Source organism: Podarcis bocagei (genome assembly GCF_964188305.1).
Source record: "Podarcis bocagei genome assembly, chromosome: 18".
NCBI classification, from domain to species: Eukaryota; Metazoa; Chordata; class Lepidosauria; order Squamata; family Lacertidae; genus Podarcis; species Podarcis bocagei.
In genome coordinates, this window is record NC_138144.1 from 7573148 (window position 1) to 7588837 (window position 15690).

Sequence of the window (15690 nt, forward strand, 5' to 3'; positions counted from 1 at the left end):
GTTTCAAGCCGCTTCTTCGCAGCATCGCTTATTATTTAATTTCTATGCCGCTTGATATATTTAAAATGTGGCGTACAAAGAACTGAAGCAACAGCAGACCTCTTAAAAGTACAGTGGTACCTCAGGTTACAGACTCTGCTAACCCAGAAATAGTGCTTCAGGTTAAGAACTTTGCTTCAGGATGGGAACAGAAATCGTGCTCTGGCGGCAGGAAGCCCCATTAGCTAAAGTGGTGCTTCAGGTTAAAAACAGTTTCAGGTTAAGTACGGACCTCCGGAACGAATTAAGTACTTAACCTGAGATACCACTGTATTACAAAAATACATTTACATATAAAAATGTCACATTGATACAAAGTTACTAATATAGATAAGAATCTGAAGAACCACCAGGTTTTTCAAGCTCCAGAAGGAAGTCTTTGTCTTCATGTCAAACTGGATGAAAGATTGTTTGTGCCAGTGAGCGGCCGAGTTGCCTCTTCTTTCTTCTTGCTTGGCTGGTGTGAGATGCTTTCCCCACATCCTTGCGCATGAGGTGCACCAAAACCACCACTTGCTGGGTAAGTTCTCAAAGGCTGAAATCCTAGCCTCACTTACCTGGGATTGATTTCAACAGTACTTTTGAGTAGTCAGGATTAGAAGTGCGCTGTAACAGGTCAGGGGTGGCGTTCCAAGGGTTTTCGGTGGGGGAAATCTTTAAATTACAATTGAGTTTCAGCTGGGGAATATGTGGGCAGCAGAAACATAAATAAAGGAGACCCCCTCCCCAAGAAATGATTTATTATGTGTGTGGAAGTCCTCCTTGCTTCCTCAGGGCGCTCTGGAATCGAACCGAAACGTGAACCTGGTGCATGAGGTTTGGAGACTTTGGACTCAGCTGAGGGGGATTTGGAGACAGAAAGAGCCCTTTCGACGCAGTTCTAGACATTGGGGTCTGTAGATGGAGAAGAGCTGTTGAAAACCATGAACCTGAGACGCTGTAGACATGGGAGTATAACCCTGGCTGAATATGATCTGATGAGAACCCGGAAGCTGATTTATACCAGGCCAGTCTATTTGCCCATCTGGTCCATTATCTGACAGTGGCACTGCAGGGTCCAAGCCTTTAATGAATTCTGCACTGTTCATTCTTCTTATCTCCAGGATCCAGAGATTAACATGCAGCAAAGAGGACATACCTTGACTTTGTGGAGGAGCAAACGGCCAAGGCAGGTCTGTTGTTGCAGCACCTAGGATGCCTCCAAGGGAGCATCTTGCTCTGAGCTGAGCCCTTTTGTACTCTGTCTCCAGTCCACTCCCTTTCGGAGTACTCAAAACGGCCAATTCTTTGGCCTGAAAGATGGGCACTTCTCCTGCATTCCATTGCTCCCTCTCCTACCAGACCTGCAATGTTATCAAGGGAGGCACCGCTTTTCCAGCCCAGGGAAGGCACCTGGTGAGGGGTCTTGGCTCTGGTTCTTCAGGTCTTGCTCCATCAGTGGGCCTGGCAGCTTCACGTTTAGTAATGCCCAGGCTATGAGCCAGAAACCTATCCTGGCTCTTTTCCTACTACAGGTGTCTCTCCAGTTAAATGCGTTTGACTTGCGTGCACATGCAGCACTGGAAAATAAATACATTGCGAAAAGAGTGAGAAACAGCTACCAATCCCATGAGCTTTTACACTGACCTTTGCAACCTGTGAAGAGTTGGGAGTTTGAGAAAGGCGGTTTGGAAGGAACAATTGTGGTGGAGTTTGGTGTTTTTTGTTTTTGGATTTCCAGAGGTTTATAGGGCGCTTACAAGATTTTTGAAGGGACGCGGGTGGCGCTGTGGGTTAAACCACAGAGCCTAGGGCTTGCCGATCCGAAGGTCGGTGGTTCGAATCCCCGCGACGGGGTGAGCTCCCATTGCTTGGTCCCTGCTCCTGCCAACCTAGCAGTTCAAAAGCACGTCAAAGTGCAAGTAGATAAATAGGTATCGCTCCAGTGGGAAGGTAAATGGCGTTTCCGTGCGCTGCTCTGGTTCGCCAGAAGCGGCTTAGTCATGCTGGCCACATGACCCGGAACCTGTACGCTGGCTCCCTCAGCCAGTAAAGCGAGATGAGCGCCACAACCCCAGAGCCGTCCGCAACTGGACCCACAGTCAGGGGTCCCTTTACCTCTACAGGATTTTCAGTGTTCTTCATTACACGAGATTTCAAGTATACACGTGGCACCCAGGAAGGCAATTTGCAGTACTGTAGTTTCCGACTCCGTGTCCTTGTCACTGCTGAATTCTGGAGTCATTTGCACCTTACAACTGGAGGGAATGGTGCTGGAACTGTGCATTTGGAATTCCGGCTTCCCCCAGCCAACATGGATCAATCCCCTTTTCCTGGATTCATGAGTGATATTTTAAGGAATCAAGGCATCCGGTTATCTTCTGGGAAATACTCTGTGGGAATCTATAGGACTGGATGACCAGCTTAATGTCCCAAGAGTCAGGAGGGCCTCAGACATCTTGAGGAGAAGTGGAGCCTGCATCTAAGATGCTGGTTGTTCCTGGTTCCTAGTTCCAGAAAACACTCTCCCTGAGCAATCTGTCACAGGGCTGCCATGGTGACCCACTGCTGTCCTTTCTCCAGGCCTGTGGCCAAAAAGGACCCAGATTTGGCAGAAAATTGTCAGAATTCCCAAGGCTTATTCCTTTCCTCTCCAGAGCTAGATGATCGTGAGCAGAACAGAAGATGATCAGGCTGTTACTAGGTATGAATGGCTCTGTTGTCAGTGCCAACCAAGAGGCTCTGCCAGCATCAAGAGAAGTCTTTCTTTACCTATGCCGGAGTGAGACAGGAAACACACGTACAGGTTGTGGTCCAGGCTAGAGCTCAAGGGCAGAACCACCTTGTTCTACATTTGAAGGCAGAGTGGACACAATGTCAAATATGTGAAGTTAACCCCTCACTCTGAAGGTGGGGAGGAAACATCTACTGCTATGGATGCTGCCCCTGGTTTTCTAGGCTCCTGCCACAGGCACCACCAGAGCCAAGGTTTAAAAGTAAGATGCAGGTTACTTCAGACCCGGAGTAGGAGGAGTTAGGCGTTAACAGATGAGCCATTAGGGTGAGGCTCAAGCAAGCACAGGGCATCTAGGAACAAATCTGTCTCCACGAGTAGCACTGCTTGCCTGCCGGCCCCAACTGCCAATTCAGCAGAAGAATGGCAAATGCAACTAATAGACTATATGGAAATGGCGGAAATGACTGGCAGAATCCGAGACCAGGGAGAAGAGTCGGTGGAAGAAGATTGGAGTAAATTTAAAACTTATTTACAGAAACACTGTAAAATTTTCGAATGCTGATGACGTTGAAATGAACTGAAGGGGTTCTAGCAATAAGGTAAAATGTAAGATGGGATTGATAAATAGAGAAATTAAATTGGATATGAATTTGCTGAACCAATTTTTAAAAAAGGGATACAAAAAAGGGAGGCGCGAGGAAGTCAGGAAAATAAGTTAACTAAAGATGAGAAATCAAAAAAGAGGGAGTTTTGCTTTTTTTTATATGTGTTTTTCTTTTTATTCTTTTTTCTCTTTTGTGCTTAATGTTTGTATTTTTGTATTTTGACTTTGTATCTCTTTGTTTTTGTATTCTTTCTGATTTTTTCTTATTGATAGAACTTAATAAAATATTAATTGAAAAAACAACAACTGCCAATCCAGCAGGCTAAAGAAAGTGATGGATTGTGGCTGGGTGGTTCTGCAGGCAGGGTACTTTGGGGTCTTGACCCCTAGGTCCATCAATAGTAGTTCACCGGCAAAACTAGCTGCTGAACTGGGGTGTGCGCACGCCCTATTTGTTCACTGTTAGCCTGTGAGGTGCTGACCCAAGTACAGAAATATATATCACATGCTTACCATTTAGGGAAAAGGGAAGGATGAAGGGGAAGGGTGGTGGTGGTGGAGAAAATTTGTTTGAGAAGCAAATTTTGTTTTGCCAAAACAGGATCTTACCGGTGTGGCTCTTCGCTCAGCCGTTTCTGATCTCTGCCTTTGCTGAAGGGCCTCTCTCTGCTTTTTTCTCTACTCTCCGATTTGCGATCCTGGCTCTTGACACTCTAAATGAAAACACCCAGAATTGCAAAAAGTTAACAGAAAAGTATGATTTTAGGGCAATTTCACTCTGGGGGGAAAAACCCAACCCCAATATGAATGCCCTGTGAGCGAGTGAAAGGACAATTTCTCTACAGAAGAAAACACTCTAATAAGTCAATTCTGGTCATTCCCGTCCTCAATCCAAGCTGAAATTCCAGAAAGACCAGAAACATTAAGGAACAGACTGGCTGGGAAAGACGCATATAATGATACCAAGGAGGATTATCTAAAAAACGGCCAGATTTCCTCCAAAATGATTCCTACACAGGAATATGACTCAGCAGATTGGTGTCCACATAACCTCCAGGTAAAGGCAGAGATAAACTCGCCTTTAATTATGAAAGCACAACACATAAGGGAGGGCAGTATATTGCCCCCTAAAAGGAAAACCACCCCCAGGGAGATCTCTCCAGGCTTTTGGACTAAAATGAGATATCTAGATGAGGAGGAAGTAGGTTTCAACCAGACAGAACATCCTCCGGAGGAGGCCTCGCAAAACAAAGGTCCTATGACTACTAATGTGAGCATCTTCCATCCACCGTCCAAAATCACTGAATGCCTGGCTAGCTCCCCATGTAAGGATACCACCAGAATAAATGACATCCAGTTGCCACAAAAAATGGCAAACTCCAAAAGTTCTTAGGAAGACAGCTGACAAAGACTAGACTTCAGCAACCCCAATATGTTCCTTCAATTTGCAAACTGCCCAACCGAATCAGCCATTTGATGCTTTTACAGATGAAAGAGATGCTCTTCCCCAATCTGAATTCCTGATATCCATTTTTGAGAAGACCAGCTGTGGCCCAAATTTGTTCTTGCTGAATTTCAGAATGCCAGTGAGATAATCAATTTCTTAAATGTCTAATTTACGAAAACATTTCCCAGCATTATAAGCACCAAAGTAGTCTTCAACGTGAGGTAGTGGGTATTGAGCAATACACAAAAAAATTAGAATTACTGCACAACCTTCACAAATGTGTCCTGTGCCCTTTGTGGGCTTAATGAATGCAGGCCCAGTTGCTATGAGAAAATGATATACTCTTAACAGTCTAAATTGGCTTCCAACAAGGGATCTTAGAGCACAAGGCAACTCAAATTGACAAAATCTGGTTCCAATTTACTTAAAGGGACTTAATTTTAAAAATAAGTGATTATTTCATGTTTCTATACAGAACACATTCCCAAAATCCTGGCCAAATATGACTTGCTATCTCTTCAACTATAAACAAAATACCTGTAACTTAAATAAACAATTAAAAAACTCCATTAAAACACAATAATACAGCTTCCTGTCCTGTAGCTGAGCAGTTTAAGGAAGTACTCACACCTTTTGGCTAAGGTGTCGAGGAAGAAGCAACTGACATTCGTTGCAGACATTGTGATATATCAGCATATCACAATACTTAGCTGCCGATATATCAAGCTGTTGAAAAGGAGATATTGCCCAGCCCTAATTCGGGTTAGATGCATCCCATCCTATTCTCTATCGAATGGGAGGGACAGCACTCTCCTGCGAAGAACCACCTCCATCTTTATAGTACCTGGAAACCATGTCTGGTGAAGATCGCACTGCAGCCCTGCAAGCTCAGCTAAGGGAGCATTAGTAGAAAAGGCCGCAGAGGTAGAGGCAGCCCTGGTACAACATGCTGCAATTTTAGGCAGCGCTGGTAAGCTAACGATAGCTTGTTTTTTATATTGTAATTTTACGCTGCGAACCACCCTGACATCTACGGGTATAGGGCGGCATATAAATTTAATAAATAATAATGATATACACGTAAATCACAGAGCAGAAATTAACAGACACAACTAGCTTCAGTGCATTGATCCAATGAGTCTATTCTGAGTAGAACTTAAGATACTATCATAATTCTTTGAACCTGTGTCGCAAGGTTCTGCAAGGTAGTTGCGGGAGGCAACTGAAAACTGGGTGCCTCTTTCTCCCACTGGACAAAAAATATAAAGAACTGAAGCAAGGGAGTCATAAATGAAGGTAATTTCTGACAAGATTTGGGTGGCTTTTTAATAAAGGAAGGAGAAAACCCAATCTAAACTTCTGCCCTTTCTATTGTCTAAGGTTTACTAGGATCTACGTACTTCTAATCAGCGGAAGCTTTAAACTTTTTGAGCCAAGTTGAATGTTTCATTAAACCTTTCTATAGTTACACATATCAAGGGGAATGTTCTGGTTCCACTTACCCTGTCTTTTGACCTAGTTGTTGTCTTCACACTGATAACTGGTTCACCTTTGGATTTATCCATTATCACAGTCCGTTCTGTACCCTTGCTTCCTACATACAAACAAACAGGGGTGGGAATTAAGATACTCAACACGAAATCTGGTTTTGATGTTCTAAACCTGACAGTGGCCAGCCATTTACACTCTTCCCCCTCCCCCAATGCGGCAGCCTAGTAGATTTACCTGATTTTGGAGTCTTGGACTGATCCACCGATCCAGATCTTGACTCCTCTTTCCCCTTCTCATCTTTTTCTTCTGCTTTTGTAGCATCTTCTTTTGGGTCAGCCTTCTCGCTCTTCTTCACACTGGCAGACCTGCAAAACCAGTGAGTTCAAAACGCAGGAAGGAAAAGCAGGGAAACAATGCAATCCCTCTCCTGGTTGTGTCTATGGCATACCTGTGAACACCTTTCAAATAACCCAGGGTGACTGTATCAGCAATATAAAAAACCCACAAACAGGACAATTTTCACGGTCAATTTTGAAGACAGAAAAAACACACCAAATCCCTGGAGTGCCTGCTGTTTGGGGGGTAGGGGCAGTAGGGGGACAATGATAAAGGGAGGTTTGCAAGAAAGAAGACAGAGGGAAGGAAACCCAACAGAGCAATGAGGCTCAATTTGACACATGGGTCTGAGTCAGACTAATCTCTGGCCACAGGTCTCTGGCCTGTAGGCCCAATTATGCTCCCCATTTGGCCAAGCCATGCTCACCTGCTGTCTCATATGCTGTCAGGTGTGCAATAGGCAAAGATGGAGCTGGGCCAAAAAGGGGTGTCTGTGCTTGCATGGCACTTTGAAGTCCCATGTCTCCAGCAAACCCGAACTATCAGTTTTTCACCAGAGCCTGCACAGAGCTGTAAACTGTGCTTTGAAGCCTTGACTGATTGTTGGGGCTTTGAAATGCCATACAATACAGGGAGTGAAAATGGGTCTCTTGAATCAGTTGATTGACAAGCAGCTAGTCTTGCCTGCCTGCTACACTTGGGCCATGGGTGTGGGTGTGGGTGTGTGTGAAATATATACATAGAGGCCACACTCCTGCTTTTCGCTGCTCCTATCCAGAATCTCCCAAAGAAACCTCAGGCTAAGTCTATAGATTCTTGAAATGTCAATGTGGATTACATCAATAAAATACACCCATGTATGAAGTTTCTTCTGGAAAGGCAAAAATTCAGAATATAAGAAATATTTTATGTATGAATGGGGTCTCTTGATGGACAGAGAGAGCGCCAAGCTCTCTCTCTTCTTCCCAACACGGTAGATTTTTGGAGGAAAGGAGTCTGATGTGCATTCCGAATGGCACAAGTCTTGGGAGGACTGTAAATGCAGTCCTTTCACACCAGGTATGTAGCTACAGCACCTGAACTTTCAGGCAGGTTTTCCAGTACTGCATCCTCACTCAGGAAGTTGTGTGTGCTTCTAAGTTAAGAATGCAACTATTCCTTCAAACAGAAAAAGTACTTAGGGAAAAAACAGTTTACACTGTTACTGAAAACATGTTTTTAAAATGAAAGAAAAACAAGTCTAAAGCATATTACCTATCACTGGCTGAAGCTTCATTCTTCACCTCACTATCCTTTTTCTCCAATAGCTTCTTTGTAGCAGGTTCATTTTTTGCCTGAAATTACGTTTATTTGTTAGGAAAAGAAGTAATATTTTGGAAAACATCCCTTAGGTTATTTTTGTTTTAAGCGTGAAGGGAGAGAGAGAACCAGCACTTACTCTTTCAACAGATATTATTTTCCCATGTAATTCTGTTTTGTGGCAATTGGCAATGCATTTTGTCACTTCTTCAGCTGTGGACATTGTCACAAAACCGTAACACCGCGCTCCTGGACTCCGAGCATTAGTCACCACTTTTGCTCCAACCACCTTGAAGAAAGGAAGGACATATATTTAAAATTGACTTAGCCACAGCTTGGTGTCAAGTGACCAGTTCGCTTTGGAGAAAGAAAAGCCAGTTGGGTTACTTGGTACATACACAAAAGGAAAAGTGGGGGGGGGGGGGTTGCCAAAGACTCAACAGCAAGCAGCCTGTAATAGGACAGTGTGACTTATTCCGTTCTGTCGTATGCAGTAGCATAACTCACAGGCATAACGTGGTTCACTTGCAAGTAGCAATTTTCTACAGCCTTCATTGTACAGTGGTGCCCCGCAAGACGAACGCCTCGCAAGACGAAAAACTCGCAAGACGAAAGGTTTTTTCGTTTTCGAGAAGCGCAGCGCGTCTTCCCCGCTGTCCCCGGACCTCTTTTGAAGCAAGGGGCGGCGGGGAGAAAATCGCTTCTCCCCGTTGCCAGCCCCGCAATCTCCGGGGACAGAGGGGAAGGCGCGCGCGCCTTCCCCTCTCTCCCCGGACCCCTTTTGAACCAAGGGGCTGCAACGGGGAGAAGCGATCTTCTCCCCTCCGCCCCTTGCTTCAAAAGAGGGGACAGAGGGGAAGGCGCGCGGCCATTCCCCTCTGTCCCCGGACGGTCTCCATAGGAACGCATTGATTGATTTTCAATGCATTCCTATGGGAAACCGTGCTTCGCAAGACGAAAAACTCGCAAGAAGAAAAAACTTGCGGAACGAATTAATTTCGTCTTGCGAGGCACCACTGTAGTAGTAAATCAAAATGGGGAGTGCTGAACAGAAAGGAGCTCAGTGAGGCTTGGAGAAACACAGATATCAGCACGATCTGGAGTTGGCCGAAGGAAACACATATTTTAAAAAGAAAAGTCAAAGAGACACCCCCCACACACAAAAACCAACCCAATGAGGACTTCGTGCTAAGTAGCCAGAATCCCCTATAGTGCTGAACGAAGAGCTAGCACAAAAAACCTAAAACCTCTGGGAAAGGGGTCTGGACTAGACAAATTTTTGGGCACATGGTACACCTTCGTTAAGTTTGCTTCTGATGGAGAAAACAATTACAGGCCACACACTGGCCACCTGGCTAACCACCTTCGGACAAAAACTGTACTGTTGGAATCATCTAATAAAATTTATATTCATTGCCGGGTCTGTTCATATTGCTATGCTTCATGAAATGTCCTCTATATTACTGCCGTTTCCTTTACATTTTTATAACAAATTCAATTTTTTTTAAAAAATCTTTTAAAAGTAGCCAGAAACTCCAAATTCCAGAAAACAAAAATAGGAAAATGGAAGATGAATGTATAATAATAATAATAATAATAATAATAATAATAATAATATATTATTTATACCCCGCCGATCTGGCTGGGCTTCCCCAACCACTCTGGGCGGCTTCCAAAAATATTAAAATACTGTAATACATCAAACATTAAAAGCTTCCCTAAACAGGGCTGCCTTCAGATGTCTTCTAAAAGTCTGGTAGGTATTGTACTCTTTGACATCTGGTGGGAGGGCGTTCCACAGGGAGGGCGCCACTACTGAGAAGGCCCTCTGCCTGGCAGGAACCCTGAACAAGGTCACTCTCATTAAGGGTTAATGATACTCTGCACCATTTCATTACAGGCCCTCAACTTGTCTCTCCATCACAAGGCTTCAACAATAATCAATGCAGCCTTACTTTCCCATATTTGCTAAAGAGGTTCTTCAAGTCCGTTGCTCGGGTGGTGGAAGCGAGACCGCTCACCCAGAAGTTCCGACCAGTTGTGGTAGCACTGCGGCCTACGTGGAAACAGGAAGTGTTTATAGCATATTTAGCGTGACAAGGCAGCCACCCCACGTCTGGAAGGGGAGATGCAGCCCTAGGAAATCTAACCTGGAGAAAAGGCACATTAAGACCCCAACATCCAAAAATTTGGTAGTAATCCCAGAAGAACCGCCTTCACCGGTGTACATCCCCGCTTGTCAGATACTTACTGCAAACACTTGACAGTCTCGTTTATACTCGCTAGTGAGGACTGACCATGGGTTTCTGGACATTTACAAAATGTGCCTGGGATTGCCGACACTCAAGCTGTTGTACGTCAACATTCATTCGCGGCAACGTGAAAACTCTTTGTTTGGTGGGAAGTACCACTAGGCCCATTCCACATGTCCAGTTTATCATTTTGTTATTGCTGGGGCTCACTGTTTTTGCAGGATTCCAAGCCACCTCACAGGAGCCTCTGGTTTCTTTTTGGATGCCTATAGCAGTGGGGGAAATTGCTGGTGGGGGAGTAGAGCTGCTGAGAGGAATTCTGGAGGAAGCCTAGAGCAGAATTTCAAAAACTTGGGCGTCCCTGGATCTCTCTCTCTCTCTCTCTCTCTCTCTCTCTCTCTCACACACACACACACACACACACACACCATCCAAATCAGACTCTTCCCCATGAGAGGGAGTGGCTTGACTGATGTGGCCAAAAGTCATTGTTCCCAGACGTGAAACATTTCTTTCTTTCTAAGAGTTTTCATTAAAGGATTTTCTTGTGTACATGCTTTGTCTCCATTTCAGAGTTTTCTCTACAGGTCATTTACATTTGATGCAAGGTGTTAATGTTGTATACAGTGGTACCTAGGGGTTACATACGCTTCAGGTTACAGACTCCGCTAACCCAGAAATAGTACCTTGGGTTAATAACTTTGCTTCAGGATAAGAACAGAAATCCTGCTCCGGCGGTGCGGAAGCAGCTAAAGTGGTGCTTCAGGTTAAGAACCATTTCAGGTTAAGAACGGACCTCCGGAACGAATTAAGCTCTTAACCCAGGGTACCACTGTATAGTATAAGGTCGGGAGAGAAGAAAGGTGGGGAGAGAGAGTAGTGGGACGTGTGGTGGTAAACTTGCATTCTTTTACTTAGTGTATGTGTAAGCTTTTTGTGTCAGCATCACTTGGGTAGATTCTCTTTCCATTCATTAGTTTTCACTGGCAGAGAGAGAGGTCGGGAGGGGGAGGCTGGGGTTGCCTTCAAGTTGACTGCAGCTGAAAGGGAAGGGGTTGTTAGATCAAGCTATCCATATCAATTCGTATGCTTTCGGTGGGCTCTTGTTGTTGGGCTCTGTGCACGATAAGGGGGACCCACACCGGGTCGAAGGCATCCTCTTTTATCTGTCCCCATGTTAGTTTCAATATGTTGGTTAGCTTTCCTAGTAAGGCTGTTTCCCATGCGATTTGGTACCAGTGGTCCATGTTCACTCCTGGCAGGTCTCTCCAATGTCTGGCTATGATGTTCCTGGCTGCTGAGAGTAGGTGGGTTATAAGGTCTTTGATAGTGTGTGAGCGTTATTGTCTTGGAAAATATTCAACAGGGCCTATTCTGAGGTGGCTTCTTCTAAGGGCAATCTATTATTACTATTATCATCATCTTTTACATAAAGGTACCCCTGCCCGTACGGGCCAGTCGTGTCCGACTCTAGGGTTGTGCGCCCATCTCACTTAAGAGGCTGGGGGCCAGCGCTGTCCGGAGACACTTCCGGGTCACGTGGCCAGCGTGACGAAGCTGCTCTGGCGAGCCAGCACCAGCGCAGCACACGGAAACGCCGTTTACCTTCCCGCTATAAAGCGCTACCTATTTATCTACTTGCACTTAGGGGTGCTTTCAAACTGCTAGGTGGGCAGGAGCTGGGACCGAAAGACGGGAGCTCACCCTGCCGCGGGGATTCGAACCGCCGACCATGCGATCGGCAAGCCCTAGGCGCTGAGGTTTTACCCACAGCGCCACCCACGTCCCTTCTTTTACATACAGTGAGTTAAAAAAAAAGTGAGTTAAAATACAGTGAGTTAAAAAAAGAGTTAATAGTTTTCCCAAGTTAATGAGAAATCCTGTAACATAAGGCACAGCACAACTACTCTCAAGAGAAAACATCTAGAGAGGCAAGAGAAAACAACCAACAGGATCTGAAAATTCCCCAGGGGATCCCATGCTTCCAGCTGATGCCTTTTTGGGGGCCAGCTTCTCCACAGGTGATACACTTGTCCTCTTGAAGCCCCTATATACCTCAGCCACACTGGGTGGACACAGCTCCTTTTTAGCAAGGCCTGGCATAGGAAGTTGGTCCAATTAGCTCAGGGTTGCCTACACTGACTGGCAACAGCCTTCCAGGGCTCCAGACCAGGAGTTTATCCCAGCCCCAACTGGAGATGTCATGAATTGAGTTGGGGCTTTCTGCATTCAAAGGAGGTGCTCTGTCACTGAGCTTTGGCCCTTAACCTTCCTCTTTCAAGACAGGGGAAAACAGCACCTAAACTCTGTGAGTTATGGCCAGGGGCTCTGGGAATGGCTCCTTCTAGTCATATTAGTATTATGGGAAGGCAGCCAGGTAAATTAGATATTTCAGAGCGCAACAGTAGCTGGGACATGATACATCTGGTCCCATGGTTGAATTTCAGTTTCATGATGGCCTTTGACAGCTGAAAATAAACAATTTTCATCTGGTACTGGGTGACTGGAAGAAGCTTGTGCCATCTTTCATTGCTGTTGCAGTCATCCTCAGGAGTAGAATCACAGAATTTTTGTAGCATTGGATTATCTTTTGTGTCCCCTTTCCAAGTTCAATGCAGGAATCACAGCTAAAGAATCCCTGTCAGATGGCCATCCAATCTCTGCTTGAAAACATCCAGTAAAGGAGAGTTCTGTTCCACTGCCATGCAGCTATTAATGTTAGAAAGGTCTTTCCAATGTTTAGCCAGAATCTTTTTCTTTCATATGAATCTACTGGTCCCAGTCCTATCCCCTCTGGAGCAGAAAACAAGCTTGCTCAATCTTCCGAGTGACAGCCCTTCAGATGGCTTTTCTATCAACTCTCTCTTTTCCCCCAAAGGCTAAACATATCCAACTCCTTCAACTGTTCCTCATAAGGCTTGGTTTCCAGACCCTTGATCATTCTGATAATCCTCCTCTGCACACATTCCAGCTTGCCAATATTCTATGTAAGGGGTTCCCAGAACTGGACCAAGAACCCAAGGTGGGAGTCTAGCCAAGGCAAAATAGAACACTAGATTTCTGTTGATGTAGCCCAGAATTGCATTAACTTTTTTTTTTTTTTTTTGCTATTGCATGACTCACGTTAAGCACGTCAAGAAAGACGAAGTCATGTCCGTTATTCTAAATCAATCAATTAAATAGCATCATCATAGGCTGAGTTCTGCCTATGCACAGGCACCAATATTTAAAAACATATACCTTTCTCCTCTTTGGAAGCTGGCTTTTCATCTTTGATCTCCTCAGAACTAAAGGAGAAAGAAGGAGAAAAAGAAAAGAAAAACCAATCAGGAAAGAAAATAAGGCAAATTAATATAATAGATATATATATATAGTACACTAGAACTCAATACCTACCAGAATTAGTTGTATAAAAAAAATAAATAAGAAAAGCCAACAATGAAAAACATCTTGCTAAGATAGGTACGGGAAGTAAACCTTAAAGACAGAACATCTTACAGACAATTAAAGGCAAAGATTTAAGAAAACAACCTCTGAAGGTTGTAAAAAAGAAATCAAACCTTTCTGGGTTTTTTTTTTTAATTGTACATGGGGAAGGGGGAAAACAAAACCTAAAAGATGGCTTTTATAATAAGGTAACAGAATTTCAGTACGCTTGCAGGCCAATATGAAGAAAAACAGTGACCCTGATCTCTTACAGACCAACGAGACTTTTTTAAAAAAAGAAAAAGAGAGCATCTGGTCTAAAACGGAGAAAAAACAAACCTCGTGTTCTGATCACCACCCTCTTGGGCAGAGGACTCTTCCTCACAATTAGCCTTGGCTTCCATCTTCTCGGCATCTTGGCTAACCACCTGGAAACCTGCGTCCTTCTCCGCAGTTTCCTCACTACTGGCTTCCAGAGTTTGGGCTGCTTTGCTACTCTCACCACTTCCTTCTCCTTCTCCTCCTCCTCCTCCTCCTCCACCACACCTGCTCTCTACCGCTAAAGAGTCAGAGTCCAGGTTAGCTTCCTCTACTGTCTCTTCGCTCGGCTCCCCTTTCGCTACCACTAAGTGCTTCGCTTCATCCTCCTCGCTCTTGGCCGCAGCCTGGCCTGACTGGCTGTCCGTATCTAAAAGCTCTTCGTCCGACTGAGCGACGGCAGTGGCAAGTGCGTCTTCCTCTTCCTGGGCTTCCTGTTTGACCGGCAACGAGATATTCTCTTCCTGTGCCTGCTCTGCTTCAGGAGCTTCTTCTTTAAGGGGCTCAGATTTACAAGTGTCACCCAAAATGTCGAGCATTTTCTCATTTTCTATGGATTTAACAGGAATAGAATGGCACAAGGTTTAATCACCAGGGAAACACAGCAAAGACAAATGCGGAACGGGCATGGCTGCCAGACTTAACACTGAGAGAACGGCTAAGGCTACACAGAGATTGGAAAACCCCTTGGGTATACCACATTCAAATGCCTAACGCTAACTAGACATGGTTTATTATAGCAAGATCATAAGTTATGAAGAAGAAAACGACCCTATTAGTTTAATGAAAACCTTCTGGCTCGTTCTTGACATGTCTTCAAGAGGTTTGTTCTTCCCAAATTCCAAGAGGCTTAAATAGAAATGAATCAAAGAACACAAAATTCCATTTCAAATTCTGAATTGCTTTCTCTCTTTTTGTTTAAGGCAGGGCGGTCCAACATGTCAACTGGAACATCTTCTGATGGTGTGAACATGTGAAAGTCCAAGAAAGGAAACAGTATTATGGAATTTCCAAGTAGAACCTCTTGTCTTCCTTCTTCTGTTACGCCGCAACTCACTTAAAAACACTGTATTTCCCCTATGATCACTTTTAAACTGCCTTCACTATTCTCCCCAATCACACAATCATATATTACAATCTGTGCTATAGGTAGAAATCTTTTGCTTTCATACGCGATGCTAACATTTCTTCTAGTGCATTTGTGAAGCTAAATAGAGATTATTATTATTTTTCTCTTTAAAAAAAAGAACATTTCAGGTCTAGAGGAAGCAACTGCGAAACGAAAGGCGTTACTTCTCAGAGCTAGCAATAAGGGTTACCGTAGGTTTAAGATCTTTATGAACTTTGGAATGACGTGGATTGTTGACTACTCAGTAATGTAAGAAGTCTAGTTAGTTAAAGTCCTGGGCCTTTTCTCCACCTCATTTTAAAAATCAGCTAGAAGAAATTAATCGAAAGGTACCTGGCTCTGAATGTTGCTCCCCCAAGTCCTGAAAGAAGAAAAGGGTGTGGTGTTAAATGGTGCAAAAAAAGGCCTGAAGTAGTTCATACAGTAAGCACGCAACCTATGCACATTTAACTTGTGCACACTCAGTATTATGCACTTGGCAAAAAAATAATATTAAAATAAAAATGATGGGGGGGGGGGGGAAGACTTCAGCAATCCCACCTGCCATTGCACCTAATGTGTTTTCACTATAAAAAATTCTCGCTTCAGGGCCAATCCCCAGAATGTAACCCCCCTGTAAGTTGAGGGCTTCCT

General features: G+C 44.4%; 1 protein-coding gene across 1 annotated transcript in view; it reads right to left on the reverse strand.

Moving 5' to 3' along the window:
- LOC308577459 (scaffold attachment factor B1-like) overlaps positions 1-15690 on the reverse strand; it is a 39979-nt gene that overhangs the window by 14426 nt on the left and 9863 nt on the right. The window contains exons 6-14 of the mRNA XM_081177659.1: positions 15391-15418; positions 13950-14478; positions 13425-13471; positions 9888-9988; positions 8072-8221; positions 7888-7967; positions 6532-6662; positions 6309-6400; positions 3969-4072 (exon numbers count right to left, since the gene is read on the reverse strand). Coding sequence (XP_081033785.1) covers positions 3969-4072; positions 6309-6400; positions 6532-6662; positions 7888-7967; positions 8072-8221; positions 9888-9988; positions 13425-13471; positions 13950-14478; positions 15391-15418 — 1262 coding nt within the window. The remainder of the gene's footprint in view (positions 1-3968; positions 4073-6308; positions 6401-6531; positions 6663-7887; positions 7968-8071; positions 8222-9887; positions 9989-13424; positions 13472-13949; positions 14479-15390; positions 15419-15690) is intronic.